General features: G+C 37.8%; 1 protein-coding gene across 8 annotated transcripts in view; it reads left to right on the forward strand.

Annotated features, from left to right (window-relative positions):
• PLEKHA8 (pleckstrin homology domain containing A8) overlaps positions 1–23,655 on the forward strand; it is a 94,814-nt gene that overhangs the window by 35,036 nt on the left and 36,123 nt on the right. The window contains exons 8-14 of one of the 8 annotated variants that reach the window (XR_005027157.2): positions 485–635; positions 1,042–1,127; positions 4,295–4,353; positions 4,736–4,825; positions 5,503–5,573; positions 14,207–14,268; positions 19,160–19,321. Coding sequence is in view for 6 of the 8 variants with exons in the window: in XM_036897364.2 (XP_036753259.2) it covers positions 485–635; positions 1,042–1,127; positions 4,295–4,353; positions 4,736–4,866; positions 5,503–5,573; positions 14,207–14,268; positions 19,160–19,357 (758 nt within the window). In the remaining 2 variants the exon portion in view is untranslated. Of the gene's footprint in view, positions 1–484; positions 636–1,041; positions 1,128–4,294; positions 4,354–4,735; positions 4,867–5,502; positions 5,574–7,833; positions 13,428–14,206; positions 14,269–19,159; positions 23,131–23,655 lie in introns of those variants that run through there. The other 7 variants (XM_036897364.2, XR_008998520.1, XM_036897365.2 and 4 more) reach the window with 7 other exon arrangements.

The raw sequence follows: 23,655 nt of genomic DNA on the forward strand, positions 1-23,655 counted from the left end.
TTCAACCTCAGCTGGGAACATGTATGTCAGGTGAATAAAAATTTTCACCACTCTGCACTTGCCCACAAATGGCTGCAGAAGGGTAGCAAGCATTGATTTTAAGTTTACCAATAAATTTTAACAAGTAGGCAAATTTGTAAAGATAAAATGCACTAATATTTCACTGTATTTAAACACTACAATTTTAGAAACCACCTAAATGTCCTCCACATGAGCATGATGCAATATCAAGTGGTCATTAAAATCATATTTTGAAAAGTACTGAATGGTAATGAAAATATTCATGATTCACTGTTCAATGAAAACAATACAAATCTATGTATATTTAAACCCAATTTTGTTTGTGTTTCCACATATGTGTGTGTGTAGTATTTCACTGATTTGTTTCTGCATACTTATCTGTGTTTTAGAAGCATTCAACAATAAATATGTATTATTTTTTGTAATAACTAAGTAGTAGTAATAGATATCTTCAACTTTGCAGTCCAAGGTGAAATAATGAGGAAAGATGGAGAAGAAAACCTGGGAAATCATGACAACTTGACAGGATCAAACTCCTCACATAGCTCTTCAGAATCCCATTGGGAAGAAAGCCATGAAGTTATCCCAACTTTCTTTAGTACCATGAATACCAGGTATTCTGTACTCTGTAAAATCATTGACAGCTGGACACCAGCTTCCCTTCTGGAAAGTCAGTCCTGGTGTTCCTTTCAGGGGATGGCATATTCTAACAGAATAGAGATTATGGTATACCAAGTATCTACTTTACTGCTTACCTTGTCTGAAGCAGTGGATGAGAGAGAACTGGATTGTGAGAGTATACTCTATGAACAAATTTTAGTTTCCTTTGATGAATTATCATTGGGAAATGTTTTTATTGGACTGTATTATAATAGAAAAACAATCACTGGGGAGTACCTGTGAAATCAGGCCAGATGATTTGCCCTACACAGGGGCAGCTGTTTTCTGAATACCTCTGAACTGCAGAGAGTGTTAATGTTGTATTTTCAATCTTCCCTCCTCTATCACCAAACTGTTTAGCTTTAGTGACATTGAACTTCTGGAAGACAGTGGCATTCCAACAGAAGCATTCTTGGCATCATGTTATGCTGTGGTTCCAGTATTAGGTAAGATTGCTAGCTGCATTTGCCTTAAATTCATTAGTCTCTAGAATCTGTCTCATTGCAGTTATTTTGCAGTAGAAATATCCTGAACTATGTGTACAATGAGATGACCCTTCTTCTTAGCTACCTCTCCACATCACCAGCCACATGTAGTTAAAACTGTATGACCTTTAGCATTATTGCATATTACCATTTCATTTTTATTTATGATTAGATAGTGACCTCAGAGTAGTGCAATGGAAAAAGGAAACTATGTTTTGTGGCAATGATAGTTAAAAGCAAAAAAAGTGAAAAAAGTGGAGGAACAGACCTTTAAATCCATTAGTACTATGAAAAAGTCTTTTACCAGTTAAAACTTTTCTTCCAAAGATTAAAAAAAAATGTATGTATAAACTTAAGTTCAAGTTACATTTACTTTTTTTAGAATCAATAGTACCAGGAATCAATGTGTTGAAATTTTCTACATGACCCATGTAACTGTCTATGATTCTTTATATTAAAATGTAACTTGCATAGAACCTAAGTGTTAATGATTCAGTGAGTTTTGACAAATGTACCTACCTGTGTAATCTATGTCCCTGTCAAGACAGAATGTTTTCACTGCCTCAGACCATTCCCTCAGCCAGTTAATCCCCGACTATCACACAGCCCCAGGCAACTATTCACTAATTACTGATTTCTGTCACCATAGATTAGTTTTGCCTGTTCTAAAACAATCTCATATAAGTATAATCATATTATATGCTTTTTTTGCATATGGCTTTTTCTCTCAGTTTAATGTTTTCATATTTGTTACAGGTATCAGTAGTTCATTCCTTTTTAATGCTTAGTAGTATTCTATTAAATGAATATGCCATAATTTGTTTTATTCATTCTCCTATAGAGGGACGTTTGGGTCTTTTCTTGTTTGGGGCTATTATAAATGAAATTGCTCTGAACATTTTTGTGTCTGAGGGCATATGTTTTCATTTCTCATGAATAATTACTTAGGAGTAGAATTACTGATTCATAGGTGTCATATGTTTAACTTTATAAAGAGTAGTTGCACAATTGTATACTTGCAACAGCAGTGTATGAGTACTTTGGTTGCTTTACATCTTCACTAACATATGGTGGTATCAGTATTTTGGTTTTGGCCATTCCTATGAGTGTCTAATGGTATCTTCTTGTGGCTTTAATTTACATTTCACTGACCAGTAATGCTGTTGAGCACTTTCTCTTATAATTATTAGCCATTGCTCTCTCTTCCATTGTGGAGTCTGTTCAAATCTTTAATTCATTTTTTAAAGTTGGTTAATTTTACTTTTATTATTGAGTTGTAAGAGTGCTTTATGTATTCTGGATAACATTCCATTTGTAAACACAGGCGTTACAAACATTTTCCCCTAGACCATGGCTTGCCTATTTCTTTTCTTGCTGATGTTTTTTAAAGAGCAGAGTTTTTAATTTTCATGAAATCCAATTTATCTATTTTCTTTCTTTTGTAGTTAGTGCTTTCAGTGTCCTGAGAAACCTTTGTTTCCCCAGTGTCATGAAGATATTCTCCTATATTGTCTACTCTTTAGTTTCGATTTTATATTTACATCTGTGATTCACCTGGGAATTAGTTTTTGTATGTGGTGTGATGTAGGAAGTGTTGATTCTTTTTTACCTTGTGATACCTTTTACATTACTTTGGAAGCTTTGTTGAAAATCAATTGACTTTATAAGTGTGGGTCTATTTCTGGACTCTCTCTTTTCTTCCAATGATCTGTTTTTCATATCATTACTACACTGCCCTAATTACTGTGTCTTTATAGTAAAGCTTGATACCAGATACTGTGTTCCAATTTTGTTTTGTTTTTTTTCAAGATTGTTTTGGAAATTCTAGGTCCTTTGCATGTCCCATAAATTTTAACTTTTCTATCTGTATATAAAGGCCTTTCGGGATTTTGCTTCAAATTACATTGAACTTGTAAACCAATTAGGAGGAAATTGACATCTTAAACGATATTGAGTCTTCTAATCCACAAGTAGGCTCTATCTCTCCAGTTACTTAGGTCTTTTTTATTTTCACGACAATGTTTTGTGTAGTTTTTACACATCTTTTGTTAGGAATAAAATTTAGAATTTTATGGTTTTTTTATGCTATTCTAAAAAGTATTTCATTTTCCAGTTTTTCATTGATAGCATATAGATACAAATGACTTTTGTACATTGAGTTGCTTTTTATAATCATGAATTACTTAATTTTATAAAATAAATTTCCACATAATAAGCCACGATGTTGTTTTTTTTTCCTGTAATGTAGGGAATTACATTGTCTAGATGAATTTAAGTCTTCTTTCTTGCTGTTTGTTTCTACCGTCTTCTGTTTATTTTCTATTTGTCCTATGTGTTCTTTGTTCCTTTTTTAGTTCTTTCTTGACTTGTAGACAATTAACGAATTATTTTTTAGTATTATGTTTTATTTCCTTTTTTGGTTTTTTAGTGTCTGTCTTTGTTCCTGCCTTTATTTTGGATCAATCAACTATTTTTTAAAATTCCATTATATTTCCTATTTTGGCTTTTCATCTATACCCCTTTGTGTTATTTGTTGAGTTGCTCTTGTCCAGTAAAAATATGTGAATTATGCATATAATTAAAAATTTTCTAGCAGGCACATTACAGTAGGCAAAGCAAAACAGATAAAACTTATTTTAACAATGTATTTTATGTAACCCAGTATATCCAGAATATCATCTCAACATGTAATCAATATAAAATAATCATTAATGAGATGTTTTGCATTTTTTGGTACTAAGTCTTTGAAACCTGGTATATATTTTATACTGACCGTACATTTCCATTTGGAATAGCTACATTGCGAGTACTAAGCAGCCACAGAGCTAGTGGCTACCGTGTTGGATAGTGCAACCCTAAAGGTGACAACATGCATTCTAAACTTACAAAATTGTCCTCACCTGTCACTTAGCACCTTATTATAGTTGCTCATCTCAGAGTAGTGTAATAGAAAAAGGTGATGACAGGATCTTAAAAGCCTTTGGAGCTTTACTTTTAAAAAATGATTTAAAAGCAAAAATTGAAAGTTTTTTGGGGGGAAAAACCTGCTAAATTTATTGCTACTGTAAAAAATATTTTCCACTTGAAAAAATTGCTTTTTCAAAGGTGTTTTCAATCTTCTCTTCTAGACAAACTTGGCCCTACAGTGTTTGCTCCAGTTAAAATGGATCTTGTTGGAAATATTAAGGTGAATATGCTAGCTTATCTCTTTGGAGACTTTTTAATTTGGAGGAAATGGTTGCATGAAATTGCATTCTGAAATAAATGATTGCTGAGTTTTATACTCAAATGAAAAGTATAGTCAGCTGTGAAGAAGGTTCTGAGGCAGAAAAAATACTTTAAAGATAGTACCTTAAAACTCTGGGACTAACTAATTCTAGCTTAGACCTCCTAAGAATTCTCAATCAAAAAAACACATTACCTTGAAAACATAAAGAAGGTAATAGACACTTAATTTTTTTTTATTTCTTAGAGGCCTGCTTGACAAACTTATAAGTCTTAGTACTGTACTGATTTGCATCATAGCTTTTGCTTTTTTAACTTAGATTGTTTCCCTGCCTTTCCTGCAGAAAGTAAATCAGAAGTACATAACCAACAAGGAAGAGTTTACCACCCTCCAGAAGATAGTGCTACATGAAGTGGAGGCCAATGTAGCCCAGGTCAGGAACTCAGCTACAGAAGCCCTCTTGTGGCTGAAGAGGTGAGGCAGCTGAAGTAGGGCCGCAGTTAAGATCCAGCTCAACTGTCATGTTACCAGCAAAAGAACTGTTATGCAAAGGAGACTATTTCTGAGTGAAAGGTCTAACCCAATTACATAGCCTTTTCAAGAGGCTTTATGACCTTTTTCTTTTGCCTGCCTCCAAATGGTGATAAACATTGTTAATATTAATAATGTATATAAGATAGGAATCTTCAAGGACAATAAAATCAACTGGTTTCCTCTTTAACTCAGTGGATCACAAACTTTTGTGTCATCGGAATCACCTGGAGGACTTATTAAAAAAATGTTGCTCTACCCCAAACCCAGAGTTTCTGTAAGTCTGTAGTAGGGCCCCAAAATGTGCATTTCTAACAAGTTCCCACGTGATACTGCAGCTTCTGGTCCTATGACCACATTTTGAAAACCACTGTTTACTTACATCAGATGAGAAGGCCCAGGGCAAGCTGAAGGAGAGTGGCAGGGAAGAAGCTGAGAAGAGACTGCCGCACGACTTGACCTGTTCACTGCTCTGTCCACGGTGCTAGTGAGAAAGAAGCCGATGTCTGCCATTTCCTTATCCCCACTCAACAGTAAATTAACTTTGAAAATAATCTTTCTTCCTCTTTTTGGTTTTAGAGGTCTCAAATTTTTGAAGGGATTTTTGACAGAAGTGAAAAATGGAGAAAAGGATATCCAGACAGCCCTGAGTAAGTGGTGTTTACATTTTGATTGATCCATTGAATAAGGCGTGGAATGAAGACCCCCTGGAGGAGGAGACGTGGTGTTGGGGACATTTCTGCTTTTCAGGTTTTGATTTTGTGTCTTTTTTATATTTCATTATTACTGTTTCTTATATGCTCTGCTAAAAAAGAATCCATGAGATAGTGACCTGGTAATCCAGATCTAACTTATTAAAAACCAGTATATCTTAAAGAAGAGCTAAATTAATGGAAAGTCATTTCCTAATCTTAATAGGAAAACAATATTTTCAAGAAGTTAATCCTTCCTAAATTAATCTTCAAATACAGTGTAGTCCTCTAAAATCATTATCCAAATAGAAAAGGGAGAGGGTGAGAAACCTGGGAATTTGCTCTGGAGTAAGATGAAGGGTTGGTCGTCATCCTGTACTCCTCAAATAACCTTCATGCCCCATTTTTGTAGTGGTAGAGCTGAGACTGGGGTGAAGGCCTTGGTCAAAAGAGATCATCCTACATCTCCAGCATCTTAATGCAGTGACTGGAACATTGTACGTGCTTAATAAACATTGGGTGGGTGGCTAGATGGATAGACTGATGCATCTATGGGACCAGTTCTGGAAAACATTAAAGACTTGAAAGCACCCTGTTAATGCTCCTAAGAGAGTGGTTGAACCCCCATTCTCAGCTTATAGGAAATGCTTCCAGCATAGGCCTTTAGACATGGCAGGGTGGTGGTGTGGGAATGGAACGCCATGTTACTGTGAAGCCATATGTTACTATGACGTAGAGAAGCACATGATCAAGCTCTAAGTAGCCATGATTATAAATAGTGGAATGAATGAAGTAGATGTTTCTGTTGGGGCAGAGGAGCCAGTGTTCACCACAGCATTTGCGGTATCAGGAGTGAGTTCTGTCCCCTTCTGTTAGTCTTCCGTCTTGGCCATGAGTCTTGACAGATTCTTCCCCCACATGATTTTCTCAAGCCTTCCTGCCTAGAAACTTGCTGATGTGCTATGAAACAATAAAAGCTGATATTTCTGTAGCACTTTATGAAGAATTTAGACCATTATCATATCAGTCCATTTTTATAGTTTAGGTAACCAAAATTCTGAAAGATTAAAATACCTGCCAAAACCACAAAGGTCACTTTGGATCCCCTGCCTCCAAGGTCCTCATTTTTCCCACAGAAGGTCTTTCTGCCATCCCTGTGCTACCTGCATTTTGGGGGTTCTCATACATCGTTCAATTTCCAGGACAGTCTCAGTTATATTTTCCCCTGTGTGTCCTGATTTTGGTAATAAAGGTATACTTACCCTAACTGTTCTTGCCCTTTAACCAGTATCTATCAAACTTCATGGCTTGTCTAAGATTATGGGCTCTCTGGGTTCCACCACTTAATAGCATTGTGCCCTTAGGTAATTTACTTAACCTTTCCATTTCTCAGGTTCCTCATCTATAAAATGGGAATGATGATACAATGTCTGTAATAAGGTTGTTGTAAAGATTAAATAGGTTCATGCATGTGAAAAGATTAGAAAAAATGGTGCGTAATAAGCACTTAATAGGGGTTAGTTTCTCTTGTTTATGTTTTTATCATAAAATATGAAGTTGATAACCTGCCAGAAAATGGGGTGTTTTTGTCCCAAATCAGAAAGTTTATAAAACTCAGGTGCTAAGCCAGAAATTTCTCTCCAACTAACTTCTTAGTGTGGAATTTTCACACTGGAAGGAAGGGTCCTCCACCTGCAGGAAATGCATAAGGTAAGGGATTTAACGGGTGCCTGGTGGGCTCCACATGGCACATGACGCCGTTGCTTTGTTACTTTGTTATGGCTGTCGGTAAGGGGAGGAGGGGAGTGCTAATCTCATTTACCCCTCTGCTTGAGCGGGGATGAAACGGAGCCTGGCTGCTTACAGTGCACTAGCAACTGAAAAGAAAAGATTTGTCCCCTGGAGGTGGAGAGGAAGTGGAGGATGCGCCTTTTCTGCCCTGCCTCTGCCCCTAACTCTGCCCCTTATTCTCCCCAATGTTTACTTGATTTGGAGACTGGACCAAGAGATGTTGCTTTGTGGAGAAGGGAGACTGGAAGAGCAAATGCTGCCCCAGAACTGAAAGAATCACAGGCAACTTCAGCTTTCCATTCTTCTCTTCCCCCTTAGTGTTATTTTCAGTGGAAAGGAAAAGGGGGGCTGTAAATTCGAGATTTTCATCCTGATGTTGATGATTTCTCAGAGATTTTCATGGTTTAAATCATATCTTTGCTTTTAGGGACCCCTAATGTGCTGCTACTGTTCCATATGGAGAGAGAAAGTTCCCTGACCAACCCACCCTCTGCTCCAGACACAAGACATAACAAACTGTGCAAACAAATACAGTTTTATGAAAAACATTTACACATTAACTTTTCAGAACCCATAGGCTCCTCGATGCATCTTTCTCCTGGGCTAATAGCTTCTCTTTTCCCATTTTGAAATACCAGCCTTTTTAAGTGGAACTGATGTCTAGTCTGAAATGAGTGACTTTGGGTATATAGGTAAAAATGTGTTGTGCAATTTATATGCCATGTATAGGCAAATTAAACTGCGTCTTTTAAATTCTAAAATTGAATTTGAGTTACTGTAATAACACCTACCCAGTGTAGGTATGACCCTAGGTTCTTGATACTATTTCATTTACTTTTCCAAATACTCCCCTTTTATGGTGAGAAAACTGAGGATTAGAGAGAATAAATACCTTCCCTAGGATCTTGAATTTTTACCACTGTTTCTCACAGTGGTCCAAGAACACTAGCATCTTTGTCCCTGGAAATTTATTAGAAATTCAGACTACCAGGCCCCATTACATCTGCCAAGCAGGAACTCTGGAGGTAAGGCCCAGCAATCCTTGTGTTAACTGGCCGTTCAGGTGATTCTAATCCATGCTGAAGTGTGAGGACCACTCATACAGAGCTAGGGTCTTGAAGCTCACTAGACTGCATTTTGATTATTTGGGAATTTTGATCTGAATGATCATTAAATGAGCAGGAGTAAAAGTGTTGAAATTAGGTAGCCATAGCATCAGCTAATTTCACCTTTTTCATGATAATTAGCTAGTTATCCAGTGACTGAAAATTTTTCCTAACCCAGGAACAGCAAGACAGTTAGTAAGGACAAATAAAGGGTAAACCTTGAATGGTGCCCCCAAATATGAAAACAGTGGTTAAGAAAGTTTTTGAGGTGATTGTTTATAAAACTTGTGTAATCTTAGTGGTCTTGAAAATGGGACATATGTAAAAGTCCTCAATGACACAACAGAAGCCTTGACATCTATTAACTTCTGGAAGATGCATATATAGTCATAGTATTGCTGCAGTTCTGTGTTCTAGAATGAGTTCCCAGGATCTGGAAGGAGACCTTAGGCTTTATACTGCCTCCTTTTGCATTTAAGCCAGCACTTGGATTCTCATAATGATGATCAGAGTAGAATGTTTTGGGTGGTCTCATGCCAGGAGCTGCTCTGAACTCTTAGTGTGTCACGTGACATTCTCTAGAGGTTATTCTAAGAAAAGAGTTAGAGTCCATAAGGCAGATTTGTTTAATGGTCCACCCTGTAGCTAGCCCCTTCATTCACAGATGCCACATCAAAAATAGCTTTTGGAAAGCATCCTTGTAAGTAAAAGGTAGAAAAGTTGCCCTGGCATTTCATGTACCAATGTACTAAATGTTTTGTGCTCTGCACTGTTCCCTCAGCAGGATAGCGTATTGCCATATCCCTCTCCTTAGAATGATTCCATAAATGTCAGGTAAACAGTAACCCAAACAAGATCTCTAGCATAGAATAGGAAATTTTTTTAAAGGATGCTCAGTTATGTGTTTAATCTAAAAGGCTTTCACAGACAAGGGAAGCTATGTAAGAGAGACAGTCAGAACTTATAATCAAATATTTAGCATCAAATAACAACTTGAGTAATTATTCTGAAAATACTGTGGAGTGTGAATCTAATCACGCCCTCTCCAAAACTTCTCACAGCATGTACCTCTAATGGCAGGATTGGCTTGCAATATAAGTTTTCATTTTGATTGTGCTTGAAGTTAATAAAGAATATGTCTGGGTACTTGTTTCACCTCTGTCCACTGGTTATTGAGTTGGCTTTTCTCCATACAATTCATTTTGCTTGAAACTTAGTCACTATAAAGAATTCAGAGGTTATTTTCCTAGTAGCTCAGGTTTTTTCAAGTTATGAATATTTCAGACATTTAATATGTATCAACCACTTGACAAAATATAGAAAATAGTTCAATAGAGTGCCCACATGCCACTCCTTGACCCCATGATACCTCTCATTTTCCAGAGAAGATCATCCTGAATCTATTTATCATTATAAAATGCATGTTTTTTCTATTTTTACTATATATTTGTGTGTCTGTAAACAGTATCTAGTACTGTTTTGCATGCTTTAAACTCACATACATGATGTCACATTAGACACATTTTCTTTTTCACTCAGTGTCATTTTTCAGATTTATTCAGTGCTTGTTCACTCTCAAACCTCTCCTGGTTCCTGATTCTTAATCTAAGGACTGCCTGATTTAGCTATTTGCAGAGCTGAGATGATTGTTATTTCCGTACCTCAGTGAACAATTGCTTCCATCTTTCATGGCTTTGCTAATCAGCTTTCCAAGCCCTCTCTTAAAATTTAGATTTATTTTTCTCCTTTGTCCTTTCTACAACCCAAGGTAACTTTATAAATTCTTATCAATTACAGATTTATAATAGAGAAACACTGTCATATATGCAGTTCCTGGATAGAGTAGTTGCCAACACTAATAGAAGTTCTAGCTCAGTACTATAATAGGTTTAGGTATAATCTCTAAATACCTCATAACAAGTTTCTGAGTTACCAGTAAAGAAATCAAATCTGTGTGTTTCCATAATCAGAATAAGGTTCTAATTCTTCCAGGAAATGGCTGGAAAAGGCACAGTTTTCATTTTCATTATTGTGATTCCCAAAGAATAAACATTTGTTTTTTGGCAGAATAGTTTTAATGCTAAACGAATACTCCCAAGTTCTCATTGCTTTTAGCTTTATGTCTTCATGCAAATCACTTTCTCTCTGGGTCTTCTGTTTCTGTATTTGGAAAAGGAAGAGAATTGGGCAAGATGATTGTCAAGGCTTCTTGCTCAGAAATTGTGACTCAGTCTCTGAGGAACTGAAACATCTCAGCTGGGAGAAGGGTATCATTTGTCTTTCAGAGGCCAAAAATACTTCAAGATTATAGAACATGCATTATGATAATGAATGAGTATTGCAGTTAAGATTAATGTATTTCATTATCTAATCTTCTCTAGGTAACCAAAATAGGTCAAGCTTAGACTTCATCTTATTTTAATGCAGCCTCACGTGACAGGGATATTGGCAGCCCTACAAGTTCATTAAAGACTTTCAGCAAGTCTTTTTCTTTTTATTAAATGAATTTTATTTCATTTGTTGGTTTTAAATTGCACCAGGGCCTGAGTCAAGATCCAGCCCAGGTTCTCTCTGACTCCTTCTTTTCCTATAGACTATCTGGCCCATATTTTGCCCGGCGGGAGTCTTCCCTGGCAAGGTACAGGCACAGCAAGGAATAGCTGCCTCCTCTAGAGGCGCCAGGCTGGAGGACACAGATCGTACTGCTGTACAGACACTCCCTCTTCCTTAGGCCAGGCTGCGCATGTTATTTGGACTCAAAACTCTCTTATTTTCTTGCTGTTCTTTAGAAGAGGGTGTGGAGAAAGGTTTCGAGGCTCTTTTGAATGGTTGACTTGAATGGCAAACTGCAGGAAAGGTATAAAGTCCCCAAGGCTGGTTCTAGAGCCCCTTGTAAATAAACAGTTTGTCCAGCCTGGTGGGCTTTGGAGTTGAAGGTTCAGGGACCAAGACGCTACACTTGCTGTATATTGTAAAGAAGTGTGACTCTCATCTCATTCCTTTCTCCTCACAATTCCAGAATGCTCATGACTGTTAGAAGAAAATAATACTATACATATAGGAAAAAAGAATATGCCCACAGAACGTGCACTGTGGTTATCTGTGGGAGGCATGATTATAAGTTCCTTTAGTTCCCTCCTTTTTGTGTTTCATATATTTTTGACAATGAACATGCATCACTGGTGAAATCAGAAAAAAGCAGAAAGTGTTATATTGTTTAAAACTTCCACTGTGCCTCAGGTGGGAAGTTCGGAAAACCGTGATAGGCATAGAAAGGCCTCACAATTTGATCCAGCCCCAGTGAATTACTACTCCCTGTTGCCCAGCATGCTATCATCTCTCACAACTCCGTGGTGCTTCCTCTATCTGCAGCCTTGGTCACCACCCTTCTCTGCGCTACTCAGCCTCTGATTGAGAATTTGGAGAATTCTCTGTCCACATGCACTCAGGCTGAAATCAGCTGTCTGTTCCTGTAGCACTGTGTACAGAGCTCTATCACTGTAGTTGGCAATTTCTGTAGTAAGAACTGTTAAGTGGCTGGCTCATATAAGCCCATGAACTTCCTGAGGGCAGGAGACTTAGGGCTTAAGTCACCCAAGGATCTCTGCTGCTTTGCACAATGTGGGGCATGTGGCAGACTCTCACTAAATTATTGTTGAATGCAGCAGCTGTCTCATTGTGGATGTCCACAAGCAGATTTTAATGACTGAATTTCATCTATTTATTTATAATGGCCATTAATACCTTGCCTGTTAAGAATCACAATAAAGAAAGTATTCCCACTGTCTTACCTCTGTGACTCATGTCAGATTGGTTTCCATGGACCTATATAGTATCTTGCCAGCCCATGTGGCTTCTTGGAATGGATGGTTGGAAAGTTTATTGTCTGCTGATTTATCTCAGAGGCTCCACCCAGTGTCCAGGATTTTCTGTGCATCTGCTCTATATACTTCGTGGACCAGCAACCCTTTCTTCACTAAGGCTTTATATATCATCACAAACGTCCCTGGCAAAAATCCGTCCTCTCAGAGAATCAGATAGGTTTAAAGTGTGGCTTCCATTGAAGACTTGTATCTTTGACCATGGCCTGGTCTACAGAGACTGTTCTCCTAAGAAAAAAAATTAAATTGAATCTTAAGTTCTCCTTTAGGCTGTTTCTAAGAGTCTTCTTTAATTCTTTGTTGTTTCTGCTTTGGCTTTACCATACTCGATGTTGGCTTTTCATCCTGTTCCTAAAACTTGAGGTAGCCAAGAAAATCTGCTGTTGTATTTCAAATGTAGTCTTCTTTTATATGAAACTTAATTGTAATTTATACAAACTTGAATTATGTAAAATCGATAGGATATGCCAAAAGTAATAATAAAGCCTCATCCAAATTTTAAAATTAAAGTTGACAAGAATTACATCATTTCCAAGCTAAAGAGCTTCAGTAAATTGTAAACTGTGTTTGAGCTGCAGACACATAGCAGTGCTATTTTGGCTAGTAAAATACAGATACCTGACATCATTTGGCAGTATTCTCTGAACCACTTTGCTTCTTACTGCATAGGAACTGATGGTTTTGGTATCAGTTTTTCTAATACATCTCTTATTATAATTTAAAATATTTTTATATCCTATTATAATATCACCTAAGCATTGATTAAATTGTGGTGGTCTTTGGACTGGTGCTGAAACTAGCACATGAAAATAAATAACTTTGAAATAGAATTTAGAGGTGAGAAAGCATGATGAGGAAGGTCATTCAACTCCCATGATACTCTGTGCCATCAGTGTAGGAGTGAGCACTCTGTAAACTCCTGGAGATGATGCTTAGAAAATAAGCTAGAGAATTAAAATAAAAATGCACTATGGCGATGTAGATCTGTGTCTCCTGAGAATGCATTTATTCCTATGGAAAGATCAATTTTGAATTTTGCATATATTGAATTACTCAAAGTGTTCAGAAACACATCCCTTGCATAAAATGCAGTCATCTTGTTCTGGAGATTTTTTTTGTAATTAAAATTAGTATATGCCAGTTTTTAAGTATCATGTTAAAGCACATTAGGACAAAAAAAAACAGGTTTTTATTTTTAAAGTCTAGCATATGAATGACTTTTATTAATAGGCCTCACCAATTATTTTATAACTAGCTTAGTAACTTCAAGCCATTATTTCCATAATAGTTTTAAACATTTCCAGGTTTAATACTGAATATCTAGGGTCATAGGGACATCTAGGACAAACATTTGACCTTCCAGAATTAAGAATGTTAGGACTAAAAAGAAACAAAGGGGGAAGCTGATAGAGCAGCAAAGGAACTGGCTCAGCGTCATACAACATTTCAAAGAACTACGTTCTAATATTTTTATAGTACATTTTAAATTATACTTAGTCTCAATTTTCCAGTATTCATTCCTTCTTCTTTGTTTCCTTATATGTATTGAATTTTTCCCACCATGATGATAAGTTCAGATATATTGACACAGGTTAAGGTGGAAATATCTATTTTTCTTTTGAGAAAAAAAGAAATCTATGTAGGCTTTTTTCCTACTCAAGACTTTCGGGGTATATAATCTTGTAGTTGGACTCTTTTCATCAGTTCCTAATACCAATAGGACAATGCAACTGTACATTAGAAAGGACATGATACAAATAGCACATCAAATTCTGATGAAATTGTTCCTCATGGAGTGTTTCTTCTTTTCAAGATAATGCGTATGGTAAAACATTACGGCAACACCATGGCTGGGTAGTTCGAGGGGTTTTTGCGGTAAGTAATCTTTCTGCCTCTTACTGTTCTGATAGTTACAGCAAGGGGTGTGTGTGTGTGTGTGTGTGTGTGTGTGTGTGTTCCTCTTTGCTTTGTTTTTGAGAATAAGAACTATATGTTTATTTCTTTTAAGTCTGTAGGGCATTGTTTGGAGATGTTGGCAATAAAAAGTGTCTAGAATAGAAAAGACAATTAAAGAGTGTGCCTTACCCTACCCAGTTCTAATGACCTTGTGGAGATTTGCCTCAGCAGTGGCTGCCTTTCTTATAAAGAGTATTAATGCAGAGGTAGGCAGGAAGCTGCCAAATATTTACTATGGAGGGGAAGCCAGTGATGCTTTCAAGCATGTGGTTCCCTCTCTGCTGCTCATTGTATTCAATCCTGTTTATTCTTGGATTCAATTGATTCTTTTTTCCTTAGTTGAATTTTATTTTTGAATATTAAGTAATTGGATATGCCAGCAGCCAGGGCCAGAAATATCTTACCCAGTTATTTTCATTGTGAAGGGACTTGTATGTGTGTGTCTTGGCTCCTGCTATGCACTACTCCTTCTTTCCCAGCTTGTTGACCTAGGAAAAGCACAGCATGGGAATCATAGTCCCCTGGACAAATCACTTAGCCTGCTTCATCAAATAGCAGAAGTAGATGGCCCCTTTATGGCAGTGCTAATGCTCGGTGATTCTTCCACGCAAGGAGAGAGGTCAGCCTTAGTCAGATACAGCATGACACGGCAGAGTCTCATGTAGTGGTACGCTAGGAAATGTCATAGAACGTGAGTGTTCTTTGGAAGGCCAGAGGATAAAAGTAGTCTTGCAGATTATGTCTTTTACTAATTTAAAGGATAAAAGTCATTGTTTGCCTAAGGTAAGAACTGTTTAGGTCATGATTAGGGGGCAGGTAAAGAAAGTAGAAAGAATTTACAGTGGAAAAATCAGATTTTAGTGAAAACTATTTTTTGAAAGAATGGAGATAACTATCTTCATATACTACTATTCACTGAAATAGGAGCTAGACCTATTGGGTCTACAAACTGACCACATTTACCTTCAAGTGCATGTGTAATAATCATAGTGGCTGCTGAACACCTATTGTGTACCAGGCACTGTGCCAAGTACTACCCTGTTCATCATCTCCAGTAATCCTCAGCATGAATTCACACTATTTTATAAGCTCAGAACTGTTAATTCCAATCTCACAGTGAGGCTATGGCAGAGCCCATGTCTAAATCCAGATCTGCCTTCTCCGAGGTTAGTGTGTTCATCCCCCACATTGCAGCTCTTCACAGGGAAGACAAAGTAATTGAGAAGCTACTAGTGAGTAATTAGGCCGTGGATGCTGCTACATTCATCGATCTCCCTGAGTGAACACTGTGATTGCCTGTTGGTGCCTGACACGCAAATTCCCTTGGTGAGATGACAGCATAAAAACACTAAAGTGCCCTGTTTACAAGAAACATTAATATAGTGGGGGTTTTTTTCTTAATGTAGAAAACTGAGTTTACTCCTGAAATAGTAATGATCCAGGAGGTATTGCCAACAAGAATGCAACTATAGCAGAAAATTTATCATAAGCATCAGTCTTCAGAAGTACTTTTTAACTTATTTTCTCCAGTATGTAGTAATTTAGACTCATTATAAAGTGTTTCAGAAATCATGGAAGAATAGTAAGATAAAAATTAAAACTGTCCATATTCTCATTAGTTCAGAATAACAATTTTTAACATTTTTGTGTCTTACCTTCTTAGCTTTTTTTAAATATATTTTTACATACTCTTTTAAATATTATGCTATTTAATTTTATATTTTTTCATAAATACATGTTTACTCATAGGTGTTTATAAACTTATTTTCTCAGAAAAGTTTCCTAGAGTAGAATTGCTGTCTAGTACCAAGAACTACCACAACTTAGAATTGTGAGTATTCACCATGCATTAGACATTTTAAGTTCTGTACCTACAAAAAGTTATTAATGTCACAACTCTGAAATAGGTTCTCTTATTTTCCCCACTAGAAGAAAAAGAAACCTGAGATATAAAAATATGAGGCAATAACACCCAAAGTTACAGAGTAAGAACATTTTTAAGGCTCTTGATATCACTGATAGTAATTTCTAAAGTTGCCAGTTTTTAATAAAATAGATTAAAATAGATTACAAACATTTGACAATAGCCTTATCAGTAGAGGAGCTAGATTGGTCATTTCAGCCTTTCTATTACTCTCCAAGTCATCCCTCCTTTGGAAAGTTTATAGAGTATACTAATTAGGGGCAAATTCATTTAACTGATCTCAGTTGCTCAGGAAAACATCTTTTGCACTCAAGGAATTTGAGTCATTTACCAGCCACCTGGTGAGCTTTTGTTTTCAGTCATAATCTACAGAACTGACACCCAGTGCAGGGCTGTGCTTCCAAGTGGTTACTAGCCATCCATCATTTCACCTTTTGGTTTCCTCTTCAGCTGAGTTCTGCATTGGCTCCCCAGTAGATTGACTGTATCAGAATCATCCAGTAGCCTTTAGTCCTGGGCCCCACTCTGGAGAAACTTAAACATTTTTTAATTTTACTTAAACATATATACATAGGGTTTTGTTGTTTTGCTTTGTTTTGTTCTATTCTGTTTGTCAAAAATTCCAGAACGGTTATAACAAAAAATAGCAGTCCCTGCCTTCTCCCTATTGCCCAGACTCACTCCAAAGAGGCTGCCACTTCTAACTTCCAGAGCTGTCTCTTCCAATACCTCCATAATTCTAAAAATGTTTACTGTTCTTTGTGGCCTTATCAGTTTCAGTCACTAATGTTGACTTTCTGTTGTAGATTAGAATTTAGCTTTCTTAGATCTTGCTATCACTACCTCACCTCTCCTGCCTCTACCTTCCCAATATAATTATATCACAAGTTAACATTAGGATAAGCCAAAATTTTGTGATCTATTTTGTTTTTTCTTACAAGTTTTATATTTTTCTCTGTACATCAGATCTCTCAAATCACCACTATTCTGAACTCACAAATGTATCAGATTATCTGTGATTTTTTTTTTTTTAAACTTCTCTTCCAAAACTCTGTCAACTCTTATTCCAGTCTGAATTAATTGTTCTGGCTTATTGTACTGCGATTGTCCTAGTTTTCTCCACAAGTTTTCCTATATTGAATACCCAGTCCACCCTAATCTTACTTCCCAGGTCCTAACACCTCGTATTTCTTGATCTAATCCCCCATTTTGGTGAGGACCATCCTTCAGTAGCTTCCTAAGAAAGTGTAAAAGGGAGCTAAATTTTTGAGTTCCTGCATACCTGAAAAAATGTCTTCATTCTGCCCTTTTTCTCTGGAGTGATGCTTTGGCTGGAATAGAATTCTAGCTTAAAAATAATTTTCTCTCAGTATTTTGAAGGCATTCCTCTGTTGTTCTCTGGCTTCCACTGTCACTATTGTAAAATTTAATGTCATTCTAATTCCTGTTCCACTGTATATAAATGGCTCCTCACCCCTTCTGGGTGTTCTTAGGACACCCTCATATTCTAAAATTTCATGATGTTCTTTACCCTCATATTCTAAAATTTCATGATGTTCCTCTTTTGGTCTTTATTATTCATGATGCTGAGCACCTGTAGGTCTTTAAACCTGGAGACTTCTATCCTTCAGTTCTGGGAGATTTTTCTCACATATTTTTAGATAATTGCCTTTCCTTCATTCTCTACTCTCCCTTGTACTCCTGTCATTATTTGAGTATTGATTGTGTGCCAGGCAGTGAGCTAAACACATCATACATATCCCATTAATCCTTCAAGGAAGGAAAGTGGTATCAGTCCTCAACTATAAATGAGGAAACAAGTTCTAGGAGGTTAAGCACCTGCTTAAATTTCTCAAACTAGTATGTAAAAAATACGGGATTCAAGTCCAGGTCTCCTTCAGCGAAGCCTGTGCTTTAACCACTGCATGATAATGCCAGTCACTCTACAGTTGCAAAAGTGAGGAGGGTTGATTCTCAAAGACTTCCGAAGTATAAGGAAGCCCAAGAAAGCATTATATAATTCAAGATTCTAAAAAGTCTCCAGAGATCTCAAAGCCAACCCCGTGGATACCAGACAGCAGATTTTAGTAAGTTTAGGACACAGCTGGCCTGCAAAGGGAGGAGAGCTATAAGGACACCAGGAAATCTTCCATCAGAAAAGTGGTCTGGTGTGGAGGTTTCACTGAAAAAGCACCGATAGTTCTAAGTTCATATCCTGGCCCTGGCACTCATTAGCTCTGTGATGTTCATTTGTAAGATAGGGATGTAAACTGTACAGGGTTCTTACAAGAATTAACTGGAATAAAATACATTCAGGCATCAGTGCACAAGCAAACAACAAATGTTAGCTCCCTTTTTTAGAAAATGTGCAGGAGTGCAAAGGAAATATTATCCATGTGGGGGAAATACTATCCACCTGGCACATAATAAATAATTTGCAAAGAAAAACATACAGAGATGAGCCACAGATAGGAGAATGAGGTGGCCTGCAAGGCTGGCCATGTGAAAAAAGACTGTGGTAGCAACATGTGTATAGTGTACATTCTGAGGAGTCAAGGAGAACAGTCCAGACACACTGTGAATGAGGAAGAAGCTTTTCTCAACTGTTTTTTGCTCAGCATTCCCTGACTTGATGGCATTTTACATCCTCAAGATGGCCCAAGTCCATACTTGCTTCTTCCAGCCTCAAAATTATTTGATTTGATGCATGAAACATGATTTTAGAGTCCATGAATTGGAAGGATATATTCCTATTTTTTTTACTCTTGCTCTCCTCAGCTCCGTGTATGTGGGTGAGCATGTGTGTATGCATGTGCTGGTGCATAAGAGTAAAACATGGAGGAGAGACAGATGTGATGCAGTTTCTCACCAGCAATTCTTTTGCAGTTAGCTCTGAGGGCAGCTCCATCCTATGAAGATTTTGTGGCCGCATTAACCATAAAGGAAGGCGACCACCAGAAAGCAGCTTTCAGTGTTGGCATGCAGAGGGACCTCAGCCTTTACCTCCCTGCCATGGAAAAGCAGCTGGCAATACTGGATACTTTATACGAGGTCCACGGTCTGGAGTCTGATGAGGTGGTATGACATCTGCAGGAAAGCGCCACCTCCTAACTTCAGGGAATAAAATTTGCTGAAGTGTTTTGTTGCCCTGCTTAATTTCCAGCAGCAGCTGCAACTCCAGACTCTCTCCAACTCCTTTCTTGATAGGGGTTGGAGAGGAGGAGGCAAAGCCTAGTGCTTTTATATATAATTTTTTTAATGCGTTGTGTTTTGTGTGTATAAAAATCAAGGTGCTATATATTTCAGTTCATAGGGCCTCTGGGAACCAAATCATAGCCATTACACAGACTTGAACATCAAGATTTGACAAATGAATCTGTTGGTATTTGTTTCATTTGTTTTTAGCTTGTCATTTTAATGGGCCACCCAAACCCAATCTGAAAATGAGCAAATTCTGTATCAAGGACAATGACTAATAGCCAGTCTTTCAACAACTTAGAATTAGATTAAAATTTTGTTGGGAGCTAAGCCCCTTGTTGAAGCTACTGAAATGTAGTTTGCTATTCCTACATGTTCTTCAGAGAATCCTCTTCTCTGTGGCTCTGTCGGTGAGAAGAGCCTGTGTAGTCAGGGTGTTCAGGGCACTGGTGTGACATTGTCAGTGTGAGAGCAGAAGACATAAACAAGGAATGCCTTCCCTTTTTATGGGTGAGATGCCCTAACCCCAAGCTGGAGGATGGTATGGGAGGGGCGGGACAGGTCTTCCAGGATGACCCCTATGTGGTGCCCACCCTTTGCCAGCATGCTTTCCCATGTATTATCTCAGTTGGACTCTCAAGTGAAACTGTGATATACAGGGATTATTACCCAGTCTGAAAAGTAAGGTTTAGAGGTTGAGGGATTTACTCCTAGTCACACAGCCTCTGCATAGAGGAACCAGGTGATTCTCAGTGTGATCTGGAACTCCTCCGCATCAAAATCACATGGAGTGCGTGTTCAAAAAGCAAATTCCCAGGCCTTACCCTAGAAGGACCAGAAGCCCTCCCTGAAGGACCAGAATAGTGGGGGTAGGACTTAGGAATGTGCATTTGAATAAACTTTCCAAATGATTCTAGTGCACACAGGGTTGAAGAACCATGAGATTAAATTGTAGTTTACAGTATTCCAGTCTTCTGCATAAACTAAATGATGTGTACTTTTTTCCAAAGAAGAAGAGCTATTGTTGAAATAAAATAGTTAGAGAGTGAGAAGTAGAGCAAGTTTACTCAGCAGCTTTCTTAATTGAACCAACACTGGCACCCCTCCAGCAGGCCTTCAGGTCGCATTAGGGGATGTGCTCTCTGGTCAGTCTTGGTTTAATCATCAATAGTGCAGAGCAAGCTAAATGCTGCTGTTTATCAATGTCAAAAGCTTTGGGACATGTCAAAGTTAAAAGGTGAGATTTAAGTCTTTCTTAAAACAACTTTGTTTAGGCCTTCTCCTGAAAAGTGTGACATCAGGACTGCGGCCCTAGTTTCTCAGTAGGCCAGGCTGCCCAAGAGCAGGCCTGGGAGAGAAGTCATGGGGGCCTTCCCATTAGTGGCTCCTTGCTTATAGTAGCTAGAAGGGAAGTTCCGGCAGAGGTAGTCCCCCAGAGTAGCAGGGGAGTTCCTTTGAGGGGCACAGGTAATGCTCCCTAGCAGCCCCAGATGATGCTGTTCTGGGGCAAAGAGAACCCTCTCCTTACACAGAGAGGTTAATGTAGGGAGGGGTATTGATTTTGCCTTCACTGGCTTCAAGCAAATGGGCATTTTATATGGCTCACATTAACAAAGCAGGTACTCTGCTCACATAAGGACTTCTGGAAAATGCTTCAGCTTAGAAAAGCAACATCAGGTGTTTTGAGACAAGGGGGGAAAACATCAATAAAATGATGCTGGTTCTTTTGTATTTGAGCACTTGCCGTTGGCCGCTGCCCAGGCATGTGTGTTGTTTCCCCTGCTCCCATGAGTAGTTTAGTATAGATCTCCTTCTCTGGCTGGTGCGGCCATGGTGGTGGGACTAGGAGGTAATTCAAACTTCCTGCCTTTGGGATAGTTTCCTAACAGGGAAAAAGGAAAAGGCAGCCAGTCTTTGCTCATACCCTGAATGAAGACACCTCATACATTGTGCTGTTGGGAAGGGATGCTGTGGACGTTGTGAAGCATGACTGGTCTAAGCAAATGCTAGTGCTTTCTGTCATCTCAGGTGAGCTCAGGTGGTCTCTGAAGACTGGGTGCACACTCTGGGAAGACCTCAGATTTGCCACTGAGGCTCTGAATACACGTAAAAAATGCTGCTCAGCATGGTCATTTCCCATTTATATAGGTACTGGCTTAGTGTACCTCAATTTTCATGGAAAGAGGAGTTTAATATTATCTGGGATCATTGGGGCCCAGATCAGAATAGCTTGAATAAGTTACAGTTTCTGCTCACTATTTTTCCAACCCTACAGAAAGGGGATAATACTTTTCATAGGTATTTTCCTCATGGGAGCATATGAAGTTTGCCTAAGATGCATAAAGCTATGAGTGTCCTTAAATAAAAATAACTAGAAATTTAACCTAATACTGGACAATAAATTCAACTTGATCTGAAGTTTGGCACAGTCAGACCTTCTTCCTGGATCTACAGTATTTGCATATCTATTTTCATTAAAGTCATAATTTGTGCTAATTTTCAGTTACTATCTAAGAAGGGGATAAAGAGAAACAAATAGTTAAGGCCTTCTGTCCATAATCTGCCAAGATTTCTGGGACATCGAAGCTTTCTTTGACCCTGGCAGGTAGAGGAGATGAGAAAATGCTAGCCAGAGTAATCACATGGCTCTCATTGCTCCAAACATTCTTAGGATTCCTTTTGTAGAGTAACCTTTAATGAGATCCTGAAGAGAAAGCTACTGTATCTTCTAGGTATTAGTAGAAGCTACTAAGAAACATTTGGATGACCCCTTACAGGGGCTTCCATAATTTCATCACATCTACACTTTCCCCCATAGGAGAAGCCAAGCTTTTATACCTAGGAGAGATAAATGTGTATTTGTCAAACTGAACAAAGTCCTTTTGATGACAGCAATTTTTTTGTCCTTTGAAAGCAAATTTGATTCATTATAGCTAATCCTGGTGACAATGTTAAATTGGAGGGATATCTTTTGGGAACAAATCCAACTTGTGACTATGAATTGAAGATGATTTTCTCATCCAGCTCTTGATCCAGCTCTGCAAGGAATTCTAGAAGTAGGCATCTTGGTCCCCAGGGAGTTTACTTTGAAAGGTGGTGTTTGTTAGGATGTGTAAGGAGTGGCTTGAGGCACTTTATCATTATTACTTGTGTGTCATTTTGAGCCGAAAGTTTCCCCAAATGTCATATTCTGTAAAGAGGGATTGCTGAATTCCACAATTCAGCCTTGTTGTTTCTCTCTCTTCCTTGTTACTAAAGATTGACAGCAGTGCAACCAGCAAATAAGCACCCACCCCACCCTACCTTTTAGCTATTCTGCCCCATTCCTCAGCAGCCCTGCTGTCCTTCCCAGACTGCAGGAGCTTCTCAAAGAACCCATGCTCCTGTTGGTAGCTGTAAAACAGGTGGTTGCCATGATGGGTGGCATCAAATAAAGGTGATCTTTTACTAGATGAGTATTGTTAGAAAAGTTGGCAGTCTTCTCTTTTTAATTAATTATATATATGCACAGATCGAAAATGTTAATGCTTTAACTTTATATTTTCTGGAAAATTAAAAACATGTGATAGGGAGCAATAAATAAAGTACACTTGTTTTTTTTTTGAAGTAAAAGAGCTGAAGTAAGAGGTATCTTATTAAGGAAATTTAATCTGTAAAAATCATATATATGAAGAAACATCATTTAAGAAAATAAAGTCAGGGTCATGAGCAATATACAGTGACATTAGGCATTTTGGAAACTTTGTGAAGGAAAACAATTTTCATGTTTTTTTCCCACTAAACTACCACATCCTAAAAGAAGCTGGTTACATAATGGTGTATTTCTGAATCATTGATTAAAAATATTTGCCTCTGATTTTAGTCATAGGTTTTATAACTCTTGAGCTTCCATACCCCCACATTTCATTTCTGTTTTCAAAGTGAACTGTCTACCTTTTTTTTACATTTTTTGATTCAGAATTTTTAAGTACAGTATACTGTAAGCTGTTGCGCTGTTAGCCATGCTATTTGGTCTTGGAAGGCTTGACTTCAAATGCTCTTGTGGTCTGGTACAGTCCATTCACAAACTTGAGTGCAAACCTGTGTCCCCATGAAGTATATATAGGGAGCTTAATATAAAAACACTTTCTACTTCTGGATGTCCCTTTGTAATATGCAGTTGCTTACTCAGGGATTTCATAATA

This window comes from Manis pentadactyla, chromosome 7, assembly GCF_030020395.1.
Source record: "Manis pentadactyla isolate mManPen7 chromosome 7, mManPen7.hap1, whole genome shotgun sequence".
NCBI classification, from domain to species: domain Eukaryota; kingdom Metazoa; phylum Chordata; class Mammalia; order Pholidota; family Manidae; genus Manis; species Manis pentadactyla.